A 26,936-nucleotide genomic window follows, 5' to 3' on the forward strand; every position below is an offset into this window, starting at 1 on the left:
AGAAAGGTGGTTGCTTGCCATTTTTAGACGTCTTGGTGTGACGTAAGAGTGAGGGCACAATTTGGCGTTCAGTGTTTAGAAAGGCCACTCATATTGACCTTTATTTAAATCTACTGGTTGCCACCGTTATGCACAAAACAGGATGGGAATTCTAAAGACCTTGAACCAATGAGCACATACTATTTCAGATGTATATAGCCTGGAAAATGAATTGGAACACCTGTAAACTGTGTTCCTGAACAACTGATAATTGTCTTAACAAGTACAGAGAGAGCTACAAACAACGTAACAAGGAAGAGAATGAGGCCTTCAAAACAACTGCTTGTTTATTGTATATTGAGAATGTATCAGATAAAATATGCGGAATATTAAGAAGGTACAAAATTAAAGTAATCTTTCAACCTCATTCCAAAATACCAGCGCTTTTGGGAACTGTTAAAGATTATGTAGAGTTGCTCAGAGCAGGTGTTTACAGGATTCTGTGTAGATGCAGCAGATCTTACATAGGGCAAACAACACACTCTTTGCAGGTTTGCATTACAGTACATCAGTGGCATGTGCGTCCTCTTCACGCAAATAAGTCTGCTATCGCTGAACACTGTATTTCCACTGGTCATTCAATTAAATATAATGGAACAAAAATTGTGCTCCATACGTCAAACAGCTGAGGAAATAAGACTGTCTGAATCCCTTATGTATCAAGATGGCAGTTTCCAGTTAAATTCTGCACGGAACCTGATTATATAAAAACATGGTGCTCTGCATAATTGGCGTCATCCTGAGATCTTATTATGTGAAGACAGTCGTTTTGATATCAAAGAGGCAAGCTTCCACCACAGAGAATCCGCAGAGCAGTGCACAGACTTACAGCAGAAGTACATGCGCTTGAGCAACGTGCGCATTACCAACTAGGACACCACTCATGTGCCAGCAGGATTTTAAATAGGTAATCTTAGTGTATTGCTCGTCAGTATTTGCCAGAAGGTGGCCAGAAGACTGTGCCGAAATTTTGTACCAGTAAGTTATAGGCACCTGGCAGTCCTCTTGACATTTTATAGAAAGTGTACACCAAAAACGTTTTAAATTTCAGAATGACTGCACTGTTTTCTGCATCTCCATGACATGCTTTGTATACCCTCCACTGGTAGTGCTGCCACCTCCAATCTGTGAGTGATTATTGCACACTGACATAGAACATCAGTTGGTGGTCACGCTGATGTGACTGGAATGTGTATACATAAGTGAGTTAGTGGATAACATTGGAAGTTCCACAAGGCTTTCTGCGGATGATGCTGTTGTGTACAAAGAAGTCGCAGCACAAGCTAACGGTAGTGAAATGCAGGAAGACCTGCAGAGTATCGTCAGTGCTTGGACACAAATTGGTAGTTGACCCTTAACATAAATGTAATATTTGGGGCATAAATATGTGGAAGATCCATTATTGTATCATTACACTAATGCAGAACAGTTACTGGAATCAGTCACATCTATAAAACATCTAAGAGTATGCATATGAGGTGATTTAAAGTGGAATGATCACATAAAACTAATTGCAGATAAGGCAAGTAGCAGACAGAGATTCACTGGAATATTTGTCAGGAAGTGTAGTCCAACCAGAAAGGAGGTATCTTCCAAAACCCTCATTTGACTGTTACTTGAATATTGCTCATCAGTTTGGGATCTGTGCCACATAGTATTTATGGAGGAAATAGAGGTGATCCAAAGAAGAGCAGCACATTGTGTTACTTTGTTCACTTATTAAGTTTGAAAGGATCATGGAGAGGCTCGGCCAATTCCAGTGGCAGACACAGAAAGAGAGGCATTTGGCATTGTGAAGTTCCAGGAGTGTATTTTCGTATAAAAATCAGTCAACATAATGCTTCTTCCCACTTACATTTAGCAAAAAGATCATGAAAGTAAAATTAGAGCTGCAACTGGAGCAGGAGAGGACGGAAGTGACACACCATAAGGTGGCTTATGGAGTATATGAGTAGAGGTAGATGTAAGCATAGCTGTAAACAAGGATATGGATGTAGAAGGTGCAAAGTTGTGTTCTCCTCAAAACGTTAAATATCAGTGTCAGGCAACATAAAATTATTTTTTGACCTTGTTCGACATAATGTTCTTCTTGTTTCTGCAACTGAAGTTCAAAAAGAGTGCAATTTTATACTAGTGAACAGGTCCTACAGTTGTTGGATGATGAACATGTAGAGCATGGTAAGAAAAGAATCATGGTTGCAGATGGTGGAATTAACTGAGTGTGGTGTAAGTTAATTTAAAGAAGTGAAGTGATTTCACTGATTTTAGTTCACTTTCTGAGTAGCCTTTGCTTTTTGAGTCAATGGAACCATTGGTTAGAGCCAATTTCTTTGTATGACTTATAAGTAATTTGTTTTAGCATCCATAGTTTTGTTTGTACTTTTATTTCTCTGCTATTGTCACAACAAGATTGCTTACAAACGTACCAGTTCAGCCTAAATAATTTTTTCTATGAAAAGCTGGCAGTGCACCAAGGATTTGAGTAAGGCAATATGCGAGGAGAGCAGCTCAGGTATACCGTTTTGTTTTGATCTTCAGCACTCCTTAAACTGTAATCTTTAAATAAACACTGTTTTTTAAATTCTCACTTGCAGTGCTGGTCATGCACGCAAACTAGTGCTGCTGCCCCCCCCCCCCCCCCCCCCCCCCCCCCCCCCACACACACACACACACACACACACACACACACACACACACACACACAGAGAGAGAGAGAGAGAGAGAGAGAGAGAGAGAGAGAGAGAGAGTAATTTCCCCTTTTTTTCTTTTCCAGGCTGCTAACGGAGATTATTTCTCTCATTACGTCACAGAGGATTTTGACAGGTACGTTAACAGGAAGAGACGTGATTATGTTCATGGAAATCACATAGAGATGCAAGCAATGAGTGAGATGTACAATCGTACTGTCGAAGTATTCTGTTATGGAACAGGTAAGACATCAACAGCTCTTTAAAATTAACAGAGTAATTTCTGTCTAAAGTCTCAATCCGCAGAATGATTTATTGTACCATTCTACTGATGGAAGACCTGGCTGCTTAAACTTTAGTTTTCACAAGAAGTACTGTAGCATAATTACTATTCTTTCCCTGAAACTGTCGACAGAGGTAGTTAGTGGCTCCACATAGTAAATGGAAGTTGAAGCTTGATGGCTGTTGGCTTTTCTCTTTATTGGGATTATTTTATTTTGCCCTGTGAATTTTTATGTTCCTGGAAATATGGATCTCTGAACAGAATCTAAATATAGTTACAATCAAATAATGACAGCAAAAACTTCTACTCAGCAGAGAGATATAAATCTACTAAAGTTGACACAAACTAGTAAAGTAATTCTTGAATAACAAGTGAATACGTGGGAGGATGTAAAGTAGTTCAGTAATTTAACAAGCCTTTTACCCTCTCCTCTACCAATGTCCTTGAACTGTGATTTTTGGTAACACCCTCTGTAAAACTTATCCTGGGCACATCTTTATCACTTGTGAAACTATGGTGATGTAATGTTCATCATGTCCGTAGTATCCCTTACACTGATTGTGCCTCTGACACCCAATCCTTCAGATGTCAAACAGTCAGATTGGTAGCAAATGTCACATATTGACAGAGTATCAACCAAATCTCCGATATAGTTTGTGCCATGTGCTGTCGTCCAGGAGAATATGCATAAATAGTAACTAATAAGTAACATCTGAAGTACAGAGCACAGTAAATGCATAATTGTGAGCATATGTTGTGTAGAGCTCTTGTGGGGAAGTCTGTGGAGCATTAGATCGTCGTACCCAGGGTCCTGAGTTTGAGCCCTCATCATGACAGTTTCTGCGCTGTAGTAGGTGTGAATCTGTTTTGTGGGACAACATGTTCCTGACATGTAAAAGGCCTGTTTGGAGTCCATAGCAATGTTTTATTGACTGTCCACTTTCGCTTAATTTATTTGAAAGTAGGAAACATACAGAGTACACTTATAGTTCCACAGATTAAACGTAAACAATCAAAACAGAAGAATAAAGAAACAGTTACATCATGTGTGGAAGTATTATTATTATTATTATTATTATTATTATTATTATTATTAATATTAATAATAATGTCTGAGAAAGAAAAGAAATAATAATAATAATAATAATAATAATAATTCACATATGTGATGCAATTGTTTCTTTATTTTTCTGTTCCATTTGTTTGTTTATTCTGTGAAACTACAAATGTACTCTATAGGTTCGCTCTTTTCAAATAAATAAAGGGAAAGTGGACTTCCAATAAAACATTGCTTTTACATGTCAGGAACATGTTGTCCCATGTAACAGTTTCACATGTACTACAGTAAAACTCAAACTCGTTACCCTTTGTACAGCAAACTAATGCTCTACTGACTTTCTCACAGGAACTCTAGGTGATAAATGCTTGTAGTTATGCTTTTCCTGTGCTCCTTATGTCAGGTGTTACTATTTATTTATCATTTACATACATGCTCCTGGATGACAGCACATAGCACAAACTATATCGGAGTTTTGGTTGATACTCTGTTGGTATACAACATTTTGTATCAGTCTGTCTGTCTGTCTGTCTGGCATCTGGAGGTTTGGGTGTGAGAGATGCTAAATTATGAACATGTTTGAAAGACCAGTTATTTCTACCTTGGTTTCATATATCCAGGGTTCCTGAGCTGGAGAATAGTAAACACTGCCTGCTATTTATCATTAGTAACTTTGCTTGTGCTTAACCAATACCAGTTGAGACCAAAGATTGAAATTGATGTTTTCTGCAGAAAGGTGCACTTCATGTAACTGGTTGGATTTTGGGGAAGGTAGCAACCTCAATAATACACACAATGTATGAGAAACAAGCCTCCAGCCACACGTAGCATGAATATAAGTTAGAGCATAGGATGGCACTTGTTGCTGTGATAGTGATTTAGATTAGTTAATGACCCATGCATCATTTGAATGATTCTTTTATCAGACTGGTGTGGAAGAAGTCACTTTACAGGATGTGTATACATGATTAGTTTCAATGTTAATGAGTATATTTGTCAGCCCTATTCATATGCAACTACACTTGAAAACTACTCCTTTCCTAGCCAGTGATAGCTTTGATAATGTGTAATAAAGATCTTTTTGCTTTAGTGTTGTAGGTATGGATATCATTATACAGCAACAGCAGGGGAAGAAAGCCAATTTGCATTCCCTGTACGTACACAGTGGAATCATTCCATGTGAAACGGGTCCTTCCAGATGCCACGAAGAGCACAGGATGCAGCCAACTGCAGGTGGTGGCTCATGTCGGTACCAGTGATGTGTGTCGCTTTGGAATGGAAGAGATTATTTCTGGTTTCAAGCGGCTATCAGAAGTGGTAAAGGCTGCCAGTCTTGCTTGTGAGATGAAAGCAGAGCTCACCATTTGCAGCATAGTCGACAGGCCCGATTGTGGACCTCTGGTACAGAGCCAAGTGAAGGGGTCTGAATCAGAGACTTAGATGGTTGTGCTACCATGTAGGCTGCAGATTCCTCCATGTGCACAATAGCGTGATTGGACTTAGAGTTCTGCCAAATAGGTCAGGAGTCAATTACATGCAGGAGCTGGCTACACGGGTAGCCAGGGCTGTGTGGTATGTACTGGGCAGTTTTTTAGGTCAGAGGGTCTTGGGGAAACACAGAAAGGGTTTCAGCCTCAAAGGGTGTTGATCGAACAAAGGAAGAACGTAGATGTAGGAACCATCAGTATGACAGTTGCAAATTGTTGTAGCCGTTTTGAGAAAGTACCAGAGCTCCAAGCCCTAATAGAAAGCAACGATGCTCAAATCGTTACAGGCACAGAAAGCTGGCTAAAGCCAGAGATAAGTTCAGCCGAAATTTTTGTGAAGACCTCATGTGTTCAGAAGGGATAGGCTAAACCACAGCTAGTGGTGGAGTGTTTGTTGCTGTTAGAAGTAGTTTATCTTGGAGTGAAATTGATGTAGATAGTTCCTGTTAGTTAATATGGGTAGAGGTCATTCTTGACAACCAGAATAAAATAATAATCAGATCCTTTTACCAACCTCCCAACTCGAATGATAAAATTGCTGAAATGTTCAAAGAAAATCCGAGTCTTAATTTCAAACACGTACCCAACTCACATAATTATAGTTGGCGGTGACTTCAATGTACCATTGATACATTGGCGAAAATACATGTTTAAAACTGAAGTTATGCATAAAACATCATCCGGAATTGTGCTAAATGCATTCTCTAGAAATAATTTCTAGCAATCCATTCATGTGTTGTGAAAACACATCGATCTCTTAGCAGCAAATAATCCTGAGCTAGTAATGAGCATCAAAACAGGTACCGGGGGTAGTAAACACATGATTGTTGTAGCAAGTCTGAATACCGTAATTCCTAAATCCTCCAGAAAAAAAACCTATTCAAAAGAAGCAGATAAAAATTTGCTTGATGCCTTCCTGAGAGACAATCTCCATGCCTTCCAAAATAACAATGTAAGTGTAGACCAGATGTGGCTTGAATTCAAAGAAATATTATCAACAGCAATTGAGAGATTTATACCAAATAAATTAACAAATGGTGGAGTTGATCCCCCTTAGTACACAAAACGGGTCGGAACACAGTTCCAGAAACAACAAAAAAAGCATGCCAAATTGAAATGCACTGAAAATCCCCAAGATTGATGATGTCTTACAGAAACTCGAAATTTAGCGTGGACTTTAATGTGAGTTGCTTGTAATAGTTTCCACAATGAAACTTTGTCTTGAAACCTGGCAGATAATACAGAGAGATTCTGGCCATATATTAAAATATGCAGGCAGCAAGACGCAGTCAATGCCTTCTCTGTGCAATAGCAATAGAAATGCTATTGGTGACAGTGCTGCCAAAGCAGAGTTACTAAACAAAGCCTTCCAAAACTACTCCACCAAAGAAGGCGAAGTAAATATTCCAGAATTTGAATTGAGAACAGCTGCCAACATGAGAAGTAGGCATTGCATATTCTGTTGCTTTCTCAACTGAACAATTTAATCCTTTTTTGCTATGTTTAGAAAGTGATTCTTAAAAATACTTGCAACTTGTGAATGTGTCACAACCTTGTTGTGTAGTTTGTGATGGAGACTGGTTGTCCTCTCCTTTGTTTTAATCTTACCCTCTGCAGTATTAATTTGTCAGGATGTGCAGATTTCTCTCATTTTAATGACTTTCTTTAAAATTATACAGTATTTTTTGTACACTACAATGTCAGATCCTGACCTTTATATAAATTTCACTTTCCTTCTTTCAGGAGATTCGAATCCCTGTAGCTATCCTTAGCTTACATGGGTTATAAGTGCAGATATTTTTATTGGTGATAGAGGACAGTGCACTGAACAAATTATAGCAGTATTTACTTCATTTGCAGACTAACAATAATATCCATTAGTAGTAGTATGTTTTTAGGTCGATTAGCACTTCCAAGCACATATAGCAAGAACAAGCTATTAGTGCTTATCTTTCCCTGGGCAGCAGGTCAGGTTTTGGAAGTGTGGCACAAAACAGCTAGCCCAAACTGACAGGCATAGTCCGCTTAGAGGTGTAGTTATGACTGTGCTGAAAACTCAGGTCATAAAGTCTGTGCCGTGTTTGTGGGAAGGCTGTTAGATGCCGAGCAGAAATGACACACACACTGATGTGTAATGTGTGTACATATTAAGGTACCATACATACAAAGAACTAAGATAGTGTAGTACAGAAATTAATTGAAAGAACTATACAATAAGACGAACAAAAATAACAGTTTTATTAAAATAGAACAATTATACTGAAGTTACTGCAATTTATGATGGTCCCTTGGGCATTACAAAAAGCAGGACATGGTGAAATCACCACAATGTGTGCTCAGCAATGTGCTCCCACGCAGACCACAAGATTGGTAAGGAGTAGTTGTGGTAGGCTATTCCATTCCTCCACCAGGGTGGTTGAAAACTCTTGGATAGTTGTTGCTGTCTGTGTACGTATTGCAGTACTTCTCCCCAGTGCATACCACACATGCTCGATGGGATTTAAGTTTGGGGGGTAAGGGGGAGGGGAGGAATGGGCAGGCTAGTCCATTCGCTGAATATCCTCTCATTCTGATAGCTGCTCCTCCTGGGCTGTTTGGAGTGGTGGTATAGTGCCATCCCTAAAAATGAAATCGGTGCCTAGTGTACCCCTGACAAAGCACACACGGGGAAGGAGTCCAATAATGTTGACCAGTAAACGTATTGTGCTCAAAGATTTAGAGGTCAGTATACCCACACAACATTGTGCCTTCCCAGACCATAACACCTGGCCCACCAGGATGACTGTTTTGCACATCAGTGTAATGGACTTTGCTGGATACCGTTTTAGGATTGCTACTTTCAAGTATTGATACAAATTTACTATGGAATAAATTTAATTTCACATTAGCATATCGTTCTATATGTACTTCATCCTTAGCTACTTATTTTAACTTCTTCTTAAAAAATGGTATACAGTTGTCATTAATAACCTCCACTGCTTTGTCTGAACGTGCTTCAGAACTGTAAGTTGCTGCACTGTTTATTTCCATTAATAGTGCAATGTGATCAGATAGTTAATCAACAAGTGATGGAGAACTGTCAGTAGATTAGAAGTGTGTCAGACAGTTATAGAGTTGGCCAAATATCGTCTCCATTCTTCTGTTAAGAGAAAATACCTTCAAGCTAATCACATAGAAGGTTCAGTCGAGAACAAGCTAGGGCTGTCGATATGTGCTCTCGTGCAGAGGGAGTGCCACCCCTTGTATCGTATTAGGATATCGTGCACAAAAGGCATTGCAGAGATGGTATATATGCAAAATCTGCAATTCATTATGCCCACACGAACAATTGTGTGTGCTCACATCACATGGTAGATCTCATGGTGGTCTTCGGTATGTTCCATATGGGTTTTATTCTTGTATCCTGCATGTCCTATGCATTATGACAAACTCATTTCACATAGACAAATTATGGAGACTTACGTGAACTTACTCTTGGTATAAATTTGTATGAATGTACAGTTTATATTTGTTAGACTTGCAGAAAACTTTTACATGGAACAGACGAGCTAAAGACTTCTCAAATACTGGTAGTCGCAGTAGGGAAGATGAGATTAATTCAAAAAATTGTCATTGTGCACATTTTTAGGTGTAATAGTTTGCAGAATTTCCCTTGCAGAGCAAGTTATTAAAGTACAACAAATATTACATATTACTAGAATCACCATCATCAGCCGCAGCATCAGTAGTAATTCCCCTATAAGGAGAATGCTAACACACAGTTAATTTTCATGGGACGCTCCCTCTCCCACCCTCTGTTCTTTCTGCCCAAAAACCTCTCATATATTCAATGTGTTTCTTCTTCCTCTCTTTTGTCTATTGCTTTCCTTCTTTTTCTGTTTGCACAAATTTCTGTCTCCCCCCCTCCCCACATCTGTTGTCTTCTGTGGAGATGTTCAGTTTCTTTAGGTCTTCCATTGTTTCCTTTATCCAGATAGTTTTCACCCTATTAGTTGTCCTATGTTAAAAATGTTCTTTTTTAGTCTGTCTCCAGTCAACCTGTAGTGTCTGTAGCACTTAGCTCCTCTTTTTCTGATGATTTTAATACTCTCCGTCTGTTCGTACAGTTCTTTTGTCAGGCAATTGATCCAGATATCCACTTCCTGAACTGCCCTCTAGATTTTTTCCCAGTATTTTCCTCTCCTGTTTTGCTATCTCCTTGCTTTTCATTCTCCTCGTATTGCTGTTTCTATGGCATTTAAGGCCTCTGTTAAGACTGGCATATTATAGTGTCATAATTTGGCATTGATGGAGATACTACTATTGTTGTAGTGGCTCCATGTAAGTCTGTAAGCTTTCTGTAATTTTTTGATTCTTTCTGTATAGGACATAAAGTTCAGTTCTGTATTCTATGTAATCTATCACAGGTATTCGAAACTTCCTATGTGTGTTATCTTTCTGTACATGGTTTCCGGTGGGTGTCTGTGAATTTTGTCTCCATGTACAGAGTTTTTTCATAAGAGATTTGTAGTCCTGTTTCGGCTGATATTTGGTGTAGTGTCTCTAGAGCTTTTTTGGTTTCTTCTGTGTTGTTTGTTATGATGGTGATATCATCAGCAATGGCCAGACATTGTAGGTTGACGGTTCTTTCCTTATCTCCACCATTGACTCCTTTGTCCTGTGTCCTGATTATTTTCTCTAAAACTGTGGTAAGTAGAATGGGTGACAGGTCATCTTCCTGTCTCACCCCGTCTTGATTTCCGAATGGTTCCAAGATATCTCCCACAAATTTGACTTGGGCTGTTGTAGTTGTTAGTGTTTCCATGAATAGTTTTCTGGTACTGCTGCCCACCTTCATTTCTTCCAGTGTGTCGAAGAATACTTCTCTATCTACTGAGTCATAGGCCTTCTTGAAGTTGAGAAATGTTAGTGTGGTGTTCCGGGACTGCGTGATCTTCCCTTCCTGAACCCTCCTTGATATTCTTCTTTCTGTGGATGTATCTGAGACTGTAGCCAATTTATCAGGGCTTTTGGCAGAATTTTGTGTGTGACGAGTAGCAGTGAAGTTCCTCTGTATTTATTGGTGTCTGTTTTATCTTTTTTCAGGAGGGGATTGAATTGGGGCTGACATTCATTCTTTTGTTATCTTTCCGGTTTCCTAGGTATCTTTGATGACTGTGTATTATGGGTGTAATGTTTTCATGGCCTGATTTTCAGATTTTTGAAATGGGTTCATCTTCTCCATGTGCTCTGTTATTTTTCAATGATTTTATTACCTTCTGGATTTCTTTGTGTGTTGGGGTTTGAAATCCAGGTTAGGTTTTTGGTTTTTCAAACTGATAGTATATGTCAACATCGGCCGGTGTGGCCGAGCGGTTCTAGGCGCTTCAGTCTGGAACCGCGCGACCGCTACAGTTGCAGGTTCGAATCCTGCCTCGGGCATGGATGTGTGTGATGTCCTTAGGTTAGTTAGTAGGTTTAAGTAGTTCTAAGTTCCAGGGGACTGATGACCACAGATGTTAAGTCCCATAGTGCTCAGAGCCATTTTGAGCCATATATGTCGGCATATCACTGTTGAGTACTGTATAAAAGTACTGTGCCAATATCTCAGTTCTTTTTCACATTCATATCCGGTGTTCCATCTTGTCCTTTTGAAGCATAATCTCAGTAGTATCTATACTACTATATAAAGGTAAGTTGTTGTTTTAATGTTGTTACCAAAAATCTCATAGTTCTTGACCAGTTTGCTTCAAATTTTTGCATAATACTCTAACAGTCATTCAGAGAGACATAGACTACAGTTTTTAAACAACAATGTACAGGTTTTCTGTTAAAACCCACTGTGAGAAAGAAAATGCTGTTCTGTGCTTTGGATATGTGCAGTTTCATTTTCTTTCTCAGTGAGTTTTAATTATAATAGTAGGGCATTTAAACTATTAGACATATCACTTCTCCCATCTATATTTTATCTTTATATATAATTTTACACTAAAGTTATATGCAAAACAATGTGTTGTTTCATTTTCTTCCTCATGGTTGGTTGTAACAGAAAACGGAAAAGTTCTACTTGTGGCTGACTTTGTAATCCTACCTGTTTGCAGATTAAAATTATGCAAAAGGGGGGGGGGGGGGGGAAGACGGGGAAGAGAGAGACTGGGGTGGGGAGGAGGAGGAAATGAATATAAAGTGGGAAGAGATAGTGGGAGGAGGAGGGAGGATAACAGGGAGAGGGGCAGAGACAGGAAAATGAGGACATATCACTGATTTAGCAGTTACGAAGCATTACCTGGTTCGCTAGTCCTGTAATATTTTCTCTGACTGCTCTGGTATTGAAATCCTCTTCCATCTCCTTAAACCTATTATTTTCCTAATGTCTTTTTTTTTCTCTCTGCAGATTATTTTCAAAGAAGTCTTCCGTAACTTGATGATTTCTTCCCATTTTTCAAATTTTTTGGCTGTTAAAATTTTTTACAGGCTTTTATCCTTTATTCTGTGGCTTTGTCACACATCACTTTACACCATGTGTGTTTCCTTTTTTTGTGGTGGTTGCTCCAGTTTTATCAGGTCTTTCATTTTTTGACAGTCCTGCCCAGTCATTACTCTAGATTTTCTTGATTTTTTTTCTATAGTTTTTTTGTTCTTTTACTCTATATACTCTGGATATGTTCTTAAAATTCTGTTGGTTCTCTTGATTTGTCTGTTAGGTATAAATTTCACTTTGACTTGGAGTAGGTGATAAGATTCAAATTTTAATTGATATATTAAAAAGTGTAAAACACACACACACACAAAATCAATTTTAACACAGGCTTTCACAAATTAACTCGTAACTTTAATAACATTTTCAGAACCCATAAATATCTTCCATGGAAAACACAAGACAGATAATGAGCCTATAAGATTGTCATACCACCGTGGAAGTCACTATAACAGCATTGTTGACCCTTATAAAGCAACAATAGGTGTTGGCTTGGGTTTACCTAGCTACACACCAGGACTTGCAGAAAAAAATTTAATGAAGGAAGCTGTGAGTGTTAGTGAAGATTTTCACATTGAGCAGGTATGGAATTTAATATTCACAATATATATCTAACTGTTGCTAGACAGATAATAATGAATTTTTATTTGCAGACAATGTTGGAGGATAAACTAAGAGCTACTGACTGGGAAGCCACAAATGAAGCTATAGAGGAGCAGGTGGCTAGGGAGAGCTATTTACAATGGTTACGAGACAATGAGAAAAGAAACAAATCAAAGGTAATTGTTTTTCTGTTCTAAACTTTTTCTGGTATAGAAATATGTTTTCTAGTGTAACATTACACAATTTTTAAAAAAAATTTGTGTATATAATTGAACATATCTGTTGCAGCTTCCAGTTACAGAGACTGGCAGCTCGGCAACTGTAACTTCATCAGAACTGAGGTCATCTCCTAGAGGCAGATTTCCAGGACACGGATCACCACCGCGTTCAGACTTAACACGCAATTCTCCAAAGACTGGTGAAACTCATTTAGATGCAGCAGTAGCATCTTCATCTGAGAGCAATAACTCATGTGGTGACCACAAGCGAGCTGCACATTACCAGGGGTTTCAGCTGTTGGAGACAGCATCGTTCATGAATCATCTGTCGCCTGAGCTTTTTGGTTTGTAAAAATGGAGATTACGTGTAATTCAATTAAGAATTATGTGTGATGATAAAAGTGAAATGTTAGAAAAGGGGTGTGTGTGTGTGTGTGTGTGTGTGTGTGTGTGTGTGGTTTGAGGAAAAGGGGGGGGGGGGGAGGGGGAGTGGATGACGGTGGCTCATATGCCTGAGAATATATGGAGGCAAAAGCATGTTTCATCATGTAGGGCAGGCTGTTCCAGCTCGTCGGCTCCGTTGTGAGCCGCGGAGCGCTCCCTGCTCCAGGGAGCCGTGTCGCTCGTTGTGGACATTCAAGTGGGCCGGCACGTGGCACGGCTGGCTGAGGCAGGCGGCAAGGCAAGCGTTTTGAGGTGCCGGCTGCGTCTTAAAAGATCGACAACCTCATACTCTTAGCTGCTAACACGTGGTGACATGCTACACCAGAAAATACGATGTTCAGAAAATAAATAAGAAACAACTGTTTTACAAGAAATTGCACACTAAATTTATTGGGCCTCTGTAGCTTGACATTTTCTTTTCATTACAAGATTGGAAATATCGGGTGTCAAAGTGTTCGCAGCGTTAATGTGGAGGATGGCCTTCGTTGTTGCATCCTGAAGAAACGATCGTTCCTTACTTTTTGCTCTTTTCATATCTGAGAAAAGCTGCTCACAACAATACGTAGATCCAAACATGCACATGAGCTGAGCGGCATTGTTGTGAAGCATGGGAAACGTTTTTTGCTGTAAGGAGTGATACCATCGTGACAAATCCAGCGTGTTGTAGTGCCTCTCTTTCAACAAATTTGAATTTTGCAAATCAATAATCTCCAATTGAAGTGACGATGACAAGTCATGGGGGAAACTGAAAATGGAGTGCTGAACACCTTAAGTTCGATTTCCAAACTAGTGAGGTCTCGGAAACGTGTTTCAAAGGACGTGATGAGCTGCTTTAACTTTGCTTGGTATTCGCCGAAAGTAGTACCTTCAGGTAGTTTTAAGGAAACAAGACGATTGAAGAACATTAAATGTCCATTACTCATCTGCCTCTCAAATAAACGTAACTTTTCCATGAACACTTTGATTTCGTCGTGCATGTCAACGATTAGCTGCCCTTTGCCCTGCAATGACAGATTTAAATTATTCAGATGCATGGTTATGTCAGATAGGAACGCCAAGTCTGATATCCATTTTATATCTTTCACACAATGCATTTCTTCCCCTTTCATTTCGAGAAAAAGGTATATCTCCGCACGAATGGTTAAGAAAACATCAAGAACTTTTCCCCGACTCAGCCAACGAACTGTGCTATGGTGAGGTATATCCCCACACTTCGCATCCATATCTTTGAGGAATCCTTTGAATTGGCGATGATTCATACCGTGACGCCGCACAAAATTAACACACTTCACGACATCTTCCTTTGCACCACCTAGCTCTACTGTTCCAGCACACAGTGCCTCTTGGTGAATAAAACAATGAAGAGTCAAAATGTCTTCCCCGAATTCGTCCCTGAGTTTAGTTTTCAAACGAGAAGCAAAACCTTGGTGATGCTTTCTACCTGATCGTAGTGCGCTGCGTGAAGGTGTATAATGTCGTTGTATATTGTACTTCTTCGCAGAATTAAATACTTTGACATACAAGACACTGCGGACGACCATCCCTCTCAATGAATAGAAAGGTATCCTGCAATAGAGGTACAGGGCTCCCGCGGTTAGTCATAGCTGTCATTGAACACGGATTATTGCATCAGTTGGGGCTGCATGCGGGCAGGAGGCAGTGAGTTCGCTTTCCCCCCTCCACGTGGGCTCCGACCTACCGCAGTGAGCGCTCCGGCTCCCTGGAGCTCGGTTGGAACAGCCTGTTGTAGGGTGTACAAAGTATTGCCTATGATGGTTGTCTGAATTATTCATCACTATTATTAATCTGATATCAGATCTTTTTTTCTTTATTCAACTGATATGTTACAGGGCTGACTGAATGGGAAGATGCTGACATTTTGGCACAAGTATTAGCTACTTCACAGCAGGAATACATGGATAACTTAAAGAAACAACGAGGGCCAGAAGAGATGAATGATCAAGAGTCTATAGACAGTAACCGACCATCGACATCACGGTAACAAATAATTCAGGATATTGTAAGAGTGTCGGCAGTGAGCATGCGTGTGTGCATGCATGTGAAAGTGTGTTGTGGCAGAAAGACAAGTATTCTTCAATCATTTACTTAAAACTAATTGAAAAAGCAGCTGCCTTATTAAAATATATTAGCAAAAGTTTTTGCAGATAAGCATAGTGCAAAAGTGTAGATAGTTCCGGAAACAGAGCACAAAACCTGCAAGGAGTTGTGACATGCATAAAATAACAGATCAAATTAAGTGAAATGTGAGACATCACCATTTTTTCATCACTTGCATTGTAATAGGTTTGTGTTCTGGATTTAAACAATTTGTCACTGTGATGTACTGGGATAGCCAGTCCCTTTCAGACATTTAAGAAGATCCATCAATTCCAGTCTTTCATATCATTTCATATGAAGTAATGGTTACACTAATCAGTATAAGACTAATAACTTTATTGTACAATAATCATGCTGCAACAATTAGTTGCATTTAGAGTTTGCTATCTTTTCAAATAAGAGGAATAATTTGTGAAAATAATCATCTGATCATTATGAATTAGCCATGATTGAGGAATCAACTTTTGAGTAAACCCCTAGGGGTTATTCAAAAAGTCTGGAGGAAGCTTAGAAAGCATTGTGGTTGTGATCACATATTATCCTGCAATTTTCAATCATGTTTACCAGATAATGATTAGAAAATTTTGTGATAAAAGTGTCACTCAAGTACCAAGCAAACCTTACATACATAAATACATACATTCAAAAGCAATAGTCACAGATTAATAAAATTGCTAATATTTGTCAGTACTAGAAGTTATTTATGTTGTTGTCATAAGTTTCATTTACATATTCTGGCAGTTATGAATCACAGTGATGAAAAATCAGTATCAGCTATTTACTTTTTAAGAAATGCAATAAAGAAAATTTTGACAAACTCAGACGTGCAGGCTGTATTTCTGTAATTGAAGGTGACTGACCATCACAATCACTTCTGTGAATTTAAAGTTTAACCAGTAAAGAGGGGTAAAACAAGTAGGTAGGCTTATGACAGCAGGCAGGTGGTAAGAATGTAGTACTCAGAATTATTGCTGAAAGAATCTTGTAATCGAATGATGTAAAGATAGACACCAAGATAGGAAGGAAGAAAATGGAATATAAATTGATATAATATTGTGCTTTGCTTGTTGTTATCATTAGGAATAGGTAAGTGTACAGTACTAACAACAGGTTGATTGTTTCTCATAAGTAGTGTTGAATTTTGTAGGACATGTTTTAAACACTCTTCAGTTAATGTGTGCTGTGGAGCAGTAATAAGTTTAGGCAGTTATACTAGAGAATCTGGAATTACTTTATTTTTGAAAAAACTCACAGTAATGATTGACCAGTATCTATCAAAATTTCGTGTTGGGTTTTCGAAGTCCCCATGTTTGGTGCTAAGCCCTTACTGTATTGTTATGTTGGGCACTGTCAACATTCAGAATTCTTCGCCCAGGATTTTAGATGAGTTTTTGCAGGTTCTGTTATATCATTGTCTTGTTAATTACTGGCTGGTTCCCCAAAATATTAAAAGCTTATTGGTCCTCTGACCATTTTAACTCCACACAGTAGTGCTGAGACAATCGGGCCATGATATATTAGGCCACAACTTTTCTTCCCAACTAAATTAAATCTTTCTTAGGGACATTCATTTGCTGTAAATAGTTCAAAATCTTATACATTGTGCTTTGATATGTGGTCTTGTAATTCAGTCTATCAGATGTCTTTGGATATTTCATCTGTTCCGTTACAGTATATCCATTATTGGTGTAAATGTTCCTTACACATGCTTTAGTTATCTTTTTGTATGCTTATCTGTATTTTCCCATTTGGTCTTTTATAATATTTTCTCCACGTATTTTGTCACAAGAAGAATGAAATGTAATCGTAATACAGTGATTCAATTAAGTTTTTCAGATTTCAAACTGTTTAACACAATTTCTTGGCACTAGTTGGCTGTAATGTATCACTTTTAACTGGTATACATGCCTTGCAATAGCATTGATTTGAAAAATATATATCGGTTTTTAATTATTGTGGTTTGGTAAAGTTTGATCTAAGTTAAATTTGTTTATCTAATTGTAAAAGTACAGCATTCAAAAAGTGCTGTGGTTAATTGACATTCTACATTCTTGTGTCAGTGTCTGTTTACAGGTAAACAGCATATGTCTTTATCAGATTGATCTGTTCCTAATTCTATTGCTGTGTCTGTGTATTTGAGTGAGACTGACACTGTTAATGAGATCCATGGTTTTGCCGATTACATTCATAGGTTACAGAATTCGAAGGTCAGTGTGTGATGAAACAATCTTTAAGCCTTCTGTTTATTCTTGAGCACCATCTATGATACATAATTTGGTGCTGCAATTGAGGTGGGATATTGTTTAGTGATGAAGGTTGGACAGGCTGTGGGCGAGAGGGTGGGAGTGCCTCCCCAACACCACAAAAAAAAAAAAAAAAAAAAAAAAAAAAATAGTTGTGGGAATATGGCAACCAGCTTTGACATCTGTACAAGCAGTTCCCCAGTTTCCTGAACTGTTGTTGCAGCTTTGTGGATGTAACAACTTCATACTATATCCATTTATGGATGAGTTGCCTCATATTGTTTATAAAGACTACTTCAGAGAACAGAGGTAAGATTTCATGGTTCTAGACTTTATAGAGTTCTGTTTCCTTTTAGCTGTGTGCTAAAGTGAATATTGCCACAGCTATAGTCGGTTATTTCACCCTACTGTTCTCAGTTCGTTTTTGTATGAGCTGGATGATTTTAGAGGACTTTCTAATCACTTTGTACTGTTTCATTAGTGTGTCAGTTAGCATTTTTTTGTACAATTACTGTACTTGCTTCCATCAGTGGTAATTATACATCCCTGTCGTATTTGTCTTTTCCAAGAGCACAGTTTTGTATCAGTTGAAATTATGCTATCCTGTGATCTCATTGCTATACACGCTATTGTCAAACAGCATTTTCTTATATTTTCTCCTCTCAATCACCTGAAGCTGTGGGTCTTATGGGGACAGTTTCAAATGATTAGAGAGTTTTGTGGAAAGATTTCATCAAAATATTATAAAATATATATTTGTTCTACACGTAACTAGTTTTGTCACTTCCTGCACAGAGTGACACATTTAATCTGTTCTTACTCTTAATGGTCCCTGTATCTACCCCCCCCCCCCCCCCCCCACACACACACACACACCTTCACTTGTATTTGAGAGAGATTGTGTCCATATTCTTATCCAACCAGTCTGATGCAGGTTTTTCAGAGACTCCCTCACCCAACTCCAGGGGAATGCTGGTGTGATTCCTTAACCATGAACAATTCCTTCTCATTCTTGTCTAATTTGAGCTTCCACTAAGGCTCTATTGACCTAGACAGCAAACTTAAAAACCTTGCATTTATTTTTACACTATTTTCATAGCGGAATATTGCTCACTTCAGTTGCTTCTGACGGGTATCAGTCGTGTATTACTTTTATTTTTGGTACTTCCTCAATTTTTTTTTATTAATTCTTAAACATTCCTTCAGTTTCAAGGTGTTCTGGATTACAGTTGGTTTATTATTAGGGTGTGTGTGTGTGTGTGTGTGTGTGTGTGTGTGTGTGTGTGTTATATGGATCTTCCTCTATTTATCAGTTTCTGTGATATATTTCAGCTTAATGGAAAATTTTGTAAATTCATAAAGTTGAAGCAAGGCATCTATCGTGTGTGGATATGTATAAGATATAATCATCACTGTGGTAAAAAAGACCATTTTAATCTTTTTTTGTGGCACAGATATAATTTTGTCATACTTTTTGTACATAATGGTATTATGTAAGATTTGCAAATTGAATGTTAATTTTTTAAAATTTTCTTAAGGTAATCATTTGTAAATACTGGTTAACAACAATTGTAATTAGCTATGACTTGCAGCCAAATTATAGGCATAATATTTGCTTAGCTTTTCTTAAAATTAAGGGTGTAACATTTTGGCAAAGCATGAAATTGCCTGTCAATTTTCAGGATTGCCTGTCAATTTTCAGGTTCTGTGTTATAGGGAAGACATCAATTTAGAATCATTTTGTGGAGTGAAGTGCATTCAAACGGAAAAAAAGTGACTTAAAAGTTGTTAAATTTGGCAGAAAATACATTGTTGTCTGTCAACTTTTTTTGTAATAACTATCTAACAGAACATGGAAACAAGTTACGAATTCAGTCACCAGCATTGTTTCTACTGTATTCGTGGAGTTCTGTGACATATCATTTTGTAATCAGATTAATATGAACAGCATAATAATGTATAAATTTCTGATACTTGTATTTTAAATTTGTTTATCATGTGTATGTAATTTCAAATTTCACCCAATGAAACAGAACATCGAAGACACTCTGAATTATATACCTCTGAAAAGTGTGAAGTGAGGGGTATAAGAAAAAGTTGATTGTATTTTTTAATTAGTGAGAGCATTATTTGATTTTCTTGAGTTCAGTTGAAATTAAATTTCAGCGCTTATATAATTTTTTCAGGCTGCTTGAAGATAAGCTTCTGCTTCTTCCTTTCATTTCAGTACTGCAGTTGATTTATTACAATTATATTCTGCTGTAATATTATACTGGAATTTGTAAGTTTTTATATTCAGTGACCCACTCTGTGATATTTTAAAAGAGGTATTGTTGAAAAAGTTATGTTGACAAACAGTACGTGCTCTGAGTAAAACACAAACACCATACACTTTTGTTAATATGTTCATGCTTCAGTTTTCTGTTGTTTGTTTATCATATAGTGACCTTATGTTATAAATCTGTTCTTTCCTTTCCAAAATTATGCATATTTAGTTGTATATTTTTATAGTTATATTGATTAAAGTTTTGTTATGCCTAATCTGTTTGTGCTTTCGTTTTTGTGTATTTATCGTTTTCTTTTAGAGATATTTAACAGGCAGTAGATAGTCTTCAGAAGGACAGAGGCATAAATGTGTTGCCATTATTCTGCTACAAATGTTATATTGCAGTCTGCTGCAATGTTAATATTAAATCTTTTGTTTTACTTTATTTATTTACAAAAAAAATCTAGAACTTTAAGATCACATACATGTGTAAACATGGTTGAAAAATTAGTGGAACAGAACTGCCTCCATTGAATTTCTAAATACTGCAATAAATACTTACTTTTGCATATACAATAAATTTGTAAATGTATACTGCCTGTGTGATAGATTACTGCCATTACAATTTAGATGTAGACCATTCACGTATTGTTGGACACGATTTTTAATTAATAAAAGACTAGGTAAAGAGGTGTGTGTGTGTGTGTGTGTGTGTGTGTGTGTGTGTGTGTGTGTGTGTGTGTTACAATCAGTAAGAGTGTTTACCAGCTTTATCTGTTTTGTGGAAAACACCAATTCTTGGCCCAGTCGTGCCTTCCTGAAACTGTAGAAGGTGCTATAACATTTCAGAATTTTTTAATAGATATGTTTGAAACTTTTTGTGATATTTCTATGTTTTCATGAGTACACTGTCCTTTGTTGCAGTATGCCATTTTTGTGAGAGTATGTCTGCAGTCTGCTTAAGGACAGTGTAATCAGATATATTCGTTTTAAGATGCCTTGGAATATGTAGGCAAGTTGCCATCTCTGCCTAAATATTGTGGTGACAAGTTTTTTATGTTCATTGTGTATGTAAACTGAGAAGCAAAACAAGACATTTTAAAGTGAGAGATTTTGTTTAGCTGCTACTCTGAAGATAACTCATCTCATAACAATTGATTATTTTTCCACCTCCCCTAGCCCCACCTGCATCCCCCTCAAACACTGGCTTAGCACTTATGTTCATTGTGTAAATCCATAAACTGTTGCATAAAAACATTGAGAGTTGGACACCATAAAATTCTGTGCAGCAGTGTAATTGCAAGTACCTACCTACTCTGAATTTTCAGAGTTCATAAAGACTGTGATATCATGTAAATATGACCACTGGCTTACATGTGGTTTTTATCCCTATAATTTTGTTTTCTTTGCCAGTTTGAAATTTGCTAACAGTCTGATGTATGGCTAATAAATGCATGTGGCATAATACCAGATCTTTCTGCTTATTACACATTCCATCTCAACTATCTTTACAGACACTTAACTGCACAGTTATATCAGTTAAGGTAGCACAACAGAATTTCACCAGCTATGCTGTAGCCTTGGTAAGTTGCTGTATATAGGAACATAATTTTCTGCTTGATTTTACACACTGCTTATTATAGTGCAGAATGAATTGACTATTAACTTTATACCTTATCTGGTAGTGAAAAATTGAAAGCACTTGGTTACCCGTGCCAATTATGAAGATACGCCAGTATTAGTTGTTTTGTGGGTAGTGGTGTATTAAAGGGCTTTTATGCACACAATCATTACTTTACTACATATTGTACCTATTTAACTGACACCATCCATAATCAGATATGCAAGAAAAGCTTTTGGCAATTTTGAATTTTTGTATGTGCTTCCAGCCTAAAGAGAGCTTGAATGTTGTAAACTGCTGAAGTGCAGATAATTGTGGAATGATGAGGAGGGAAGAAAGTTTGTAGCTCTGTCATCTGAATGATAAAACTGGTAGGCAAATTGGAGCATTTTCAGAGTGTTTGATGTACTTGTTACAGTTTGGCAGAAAATGGAGTGATGGTTGTTTTGCACTTTCACATTTGGAAGTCATCCTTCAATGCTACCCTCTACTCTTTTGTATATTGCAAAATTACTGTGCAAGCAGCAAATCCCAAAGTTGTTAATTGATTACCTGATTGCAGAATATGTTTTAACTATTTCCTTCAGAAACCACCTTATTCCAGAGAATGATACTGCACAAAAGTCCAAAAACAAGAAGTGGTATGTGCAGTTACGCAAATTAAGAATACACAGCAGGGAGACTGCTATGATGATGATGATGATGACAGCATGCGGCAGATTAATAATAGGGAGAAGGAACTTATGAAGTTGTCCAAGAACTAAATTCAATTTGAAACTGGAAGAAGGTGCAGAGAGACCTAAAATGCTGCAGATACACCAGATGTGGAGTGTGAGTGAGCACACTTAGACTAAAATGAAGGTTAAGAATTTAAATGTGGATGTGTGCTGAAGTAAATTTAGAGTTTATAGAGCAGTAAAGAATGTCAAAATATGCTACTAACATAAGGCATGGACTGTTAAGTTATTTGCAATCGGCCAAATATGATTGTGTTGTTATACCTGTGGGGAAACAATTGTCACAGATTTATTGTACACTGAGGTGACATATTAGAACTTGGCAGTAGGAATAGCTGCAGGAGAGACATTTTACAGGAGACTGTGAGGGAGGTCTGAGATTTAAATAGTGACTTTTAAATGCGCAACTGACAAAGAACCTACAATGAAATGAGCACCCTTAGCTGCTTACAGGCGTTGACATATGTCAACGGGGACAGATGAAAATGTGTGCCCCGACCGGGACTCGAACCCGGGATCTCCTGCTTACATGGAAGATGCTCTATCCATCTGAGCTACCAAGGACACAGACAATAGCGTGACTGCAGGGATTTATCTCTGGCACGCCTCCTGCAAAACCCACATTCTCAATGCATTGTCCCGCACTACATTCGTAGTACCCCCACTCAGATGGATAGAGCGTCTGCCATGTAAGCAGGAGATCCCTGTTTCGAGTCCCAGTCGGGGCACACATTTTCATCTGTCCCTGTTGACGTATGTCAATGCCTGTAAGCAGCTAAGGGTGTTCATTTCATTGTAATTTCATTCTAACGAGATGCATGGTCACCGATGGTATCTGTTCTTTCGGACATGTCCGAAAGAACAGATACCATCTTATATATATATAAGTACCAACTAACCTGCATATGAAAGAATACTGAAACTACGTAACACTCTTGCTGTATAAAAATGTAGTTCTGGTTGAACATGAATAATTTAAGAGTAAAGGAGATCACTCACTGAATAGCAGAAGTGTAGAGTGGTCAGAGGGCACACACAGAAGAGAGAGCATTTATTCCAAAAGCAATATCTCTCTCTCTCTCTCTCTCTCTCTCTCTCTCTCTCTCTCTGTGTGTGTGTGTGTGTGTGTGTGTGTGTGTGTGTGTGTGTGTGTGTGTGTGTGTACGCGCGCGCATGCCTGTCAATAGCTTCTGGTGTTTGGCAAGTTGTCTCCTTTACTCCTAAATTACTTAAATTTCTGTTGCTGGGCTGTTGTGACAATTAATGATGTGGACAAGCTGAAAGATAGAAATGTGATTTCTGTACAGAGAAATGTTGCATGTTAATAGATTGAAGGCTGGCCTAGAGCATATCTGTGAAAATAAATATGCGTATATATTTTATCATTGCAAGGGAATATGAAAGGAGTATTGATGCTGGGGATAGTTGTTTAATTTGATGTACAAAAGACAAAGTATTAGTAAAATTACTGAGGTACTAACAGAAAATAGTATTGAGGTGGTCTACTCAGTCCAATATTAGTGCAATAGAAATTTGTGAGCTGACATAAAAATTAGGGATGGAAATGAACAAAACGAAATTGCATGACGAGGAGGAGGAGGTGGTGGTGGTGGTGGTGGTGGTGGTGGTGGTGGTCTCTTCAGCCAGAAGAATGTACCAACATGAGCCGTGGTGCTGTCGTAGGCAGCATGCCCTTACGTTCCTCTGGCCTATAAACTATCTTTCCATGCCAGTTACAGAGTGACCTACTGTTTAACATGGACACCAAACCACTAAGAAACTCAGAATTTTTCACATTAACTTATCATTGCTAGGGGTGAAAAAAGTAATAACTGACAGGAAAAAACCTATGCACTTTTATTGTGACATTACACTCAGTCACACTTTTGACTTGTATTTGAGTTGCTTATTTAGCCTGACCAGGAACAACACACCCAAAAAATATTACATAAGTCACAATAATTATAATTTGCATGATTAATAAAAAGTAATTGGCAATAATAATAATAATAATAATAACACTAATAATGGTGATAAAATAATGGAGAAATTAAGAATGATATTTATCAGTTACTACACAACAAACTCAATAATAATAACAATAATTTGCAATGATAATAAAGCAACACTAATTTATTATTATTATTATTATTATTATTATTATTATTAGTAGTAGTAGTAGTAGTAAAATAATGGAGTTTTTAAGAATGATTTAGATTTCTTTAGCATTTATGAAGCCTTGTTTTGTATTTTGAAAAAAGTGGGAGAGAGAATGAAAGTGACAGTGGTTGCTAGGAAAGAAGGGAATCTGAATAGAGAACTTGGTAGACAGTGGGAGGGAAAAGTGGTGGGGGAGGGAGGGTTGATGAGAGTGAGCTGCAAGAAGAGAGAGCTATTGTGACAGAAGGTGGGCCATTAGCTGTCTTTTTAAATTTGAAGGGATTTTAGTTTCTCTAATAGTTTCAGGAAGGTTGTTCCAAAGTCAGCTTCCTTATACAGAAAATGATTATTTTACATAATGATTTTTTTACTGTCTATTGTGACACCTTGAACTAAAAGCTGTGTAGTGCATTAAGTTAGCTTCTTGAAGATTTTCATTGCAGTAGATTTTATAAATTGATAATATTAAGTCAACCGTAACAATGGTATCTTTTCTTCGCAGCACTATGATATTGTATCTCCCATTTGTTGGTTTCTGTTTTTATTCTGTTTTACAAAATTCTACTGTTATCACAATTTATATAATTTTATTGTACATGGTGAGATACATAGTGGAGTGTCTCTTTGCCCCAGTGACAAGTTATTTTATATGGACGTACAAGGTAAACCAGACCTCTTCTGTCAAACGTTTGGAGGCCATTCAGGGAGACCATCTGAGTATTTTGGTATTGGGGACCCAGTCTGTGGTGGCCCATTACAGAGTTATTGCATTTCATTTGGTTTAATGCCACCACTAGCTTTGTATCTTTATTGTACATAGCAGAGCAGATATTCATGTACACTGTGTGTCTCGGAAACAAAAACTTGTTCCATTCACTCGTGATACTCACTGTTCACAACAAAAATGCTCGTTTTACTCTACGCCCTCAAACTTGCTTTCAGTACTACATTGTTCTGTCTAGTGTTTGTTTTTCTTGCAGTGTTAGTTGTATGTTAATAGTGATACATAGCATTGTGGATAGGTTTACTGATGGAGGTGACTGATAAGCACTTCATGCACAGTTTCACCAAATGCAGTGGAAGAATGGCACGAGACCTACACTGAACTGGTCATGGAGTGATAACTGCATCACAGTCCTTTTGCATCTGTACATAGGTTTCTACGAGAAATGAGATGTGTTGGTTGTGCATTACATTCTTTTTCATTGTTGTCACAGTAGTTGCACAGAAAGGAAGATAATTGGGGTAACAAACAGAATAGATGACTGTTTTATTATTACTTTGTGATGAGCCACTGGAGGCTGTAGGTAACTTCCACCAGAAAACTCAAAAGGTATCCCTGAACAACCTCTGAAAGTTTGTCAACAGATTTCTACTTCCGCCTGTGTAAGTGAAATGGGACCAGGTCTTTTTCTTTTGTATCTTGTTGTTCCCACATCATCACAGGACAGCTGCTATGCAGTTTGCAACTGTAGAACAGTGGAATGCCAAAAGATTGTCTCAGAAGTACGTTCACTGAGCTGTACTGAAAAAGTAATACTTGTAAAGTGATCCAGCTTCATCTCCGAGTCCACTATGCAGTTTTAATCATCATTGAAATTACTTTTTATTGGTTATTTTCTCAGTTTCAACCAGAAAAATTTGATTTCTTGAATGTTTCATGACAAAGGTAGTTTGGTAACAACTAAATGATACGGCTGTTTTTACAAGAATGTGAAATTTCTTTATTGTAAATTGAGTTTGTGGCCTGTAGTCTGAGAAAGAAACAGAAGTTTGCTGTAGAAAGGATTAGTAATTTTGCTGAAAAGAAAACCATAAATCTCTATCCTGTTTGAAATTAAAGTGAGGGGGATTCCAGAAATGTACAGAAAAGAACCTTCATAACTATCAGGTATTAGAAATAGAGAAAAATTTTGTGATAAATAGTGAAGAAAGATACAGCATACAATTACTTAAACTAACATTTTCTGAATTCCAAAACTAAAATTGATTTGTAATTTTGATTTGCGTACTGATTTTGAAGTTTACAGAGGTGTTCTTCAACTTGTGCTGCCTCTAAACTAGTCTCAAAATCAGCCTGTGCTTTGCCTAGAAAGTGTTCCTCTACCAATGAGACTTGTGGCTCGGTTCCTATGACTTCTTTTATTCAACAGACATTTCATGTTTGAGGTTCTGTGTAATTCGTTAGATGTCCTTAACAGTACAGTGTTTCACAATAGTAGCTCGTGTAACTTTCTGGAGCCCAATGTCTGCATTAATTTCTGAACACTATGTCTACTGTTCAGAATGTTCGGCTGAATTCTTTTTTCTGCTATGGTAAAATATGTTACACTCAGTTCTAAAGTTGTTGTAGTTTGTACCCTGCGCTGAGCAGAATGGCTTCTGCAATGGCTGACAGTCTGAATACACATTTGATATGATGTGATAGTATACCATTCCTAAAATGGGAGATGAAGACTGCTTTGTGGCGCAGTGGTTAGACACTGGACTCACATTCAATCCCGCGTCCGGCCATC

General features: G+C 37.7%; 1 protein-coding gene across 2 annotated transcripts in view; it reads left to right on the top strand.

Moving 5' to 3' along the window:
* Positions 1 to 21,011, top strand: part of LOC126469910 (OTU domain-containing protein 5) — a 96,142-nt gene extending 75,131 nt beyond the window's left edge. For both annotated transcript variants that reach the window (XM_050097272.1, XM_050097274.1), the window contains exons 5-9: positions 2,813 to 2,969; positions 12,381 to 12,592; positions 12,664 to 12,789; positions 12,902 to 13,175; positions 15,126 to 21,011. In XM_050097272.1, coding sequence (XP_049953229.1) covers positions 2,813 to 2,969; positions 12,381 to 12,592; positions 12,664 to 12,789; positions 12,902 to 13,175; positions 15,126 to 15,277 — 921 coding nt within the window. In that variant the 3' untranslated portion in view covers positions 15,278 to 21,011. The remainder of the gene's footprint in view (positions 1 to 2,812; positions 2,970 to 12,380; positions 12,593 to 12,663; positions 12,790 to 12,901; positions 13,176 to 15,125) is intronic.
* The last annotated feature ends 5,925 nt before the right edge of the window (positions 21,012 to 26,936 follow it).

This window comes from Schistocerca serialis, chromosome 3 (assembly GCF_023864345.2).
Source record: "Schistocerca serialis cubense isolate TAMUIC-IGC-003099 chromosome 3, iqSchSeri2.2, whole genome shotgun sequence".
Taxonomy (NCBI): domain Eukaryota; kingdom Metazoa; phylum Arthropoda; class Insecta; order Orthoptera; family Acrididae; genus Schistocerca; species Schistocerca serialis.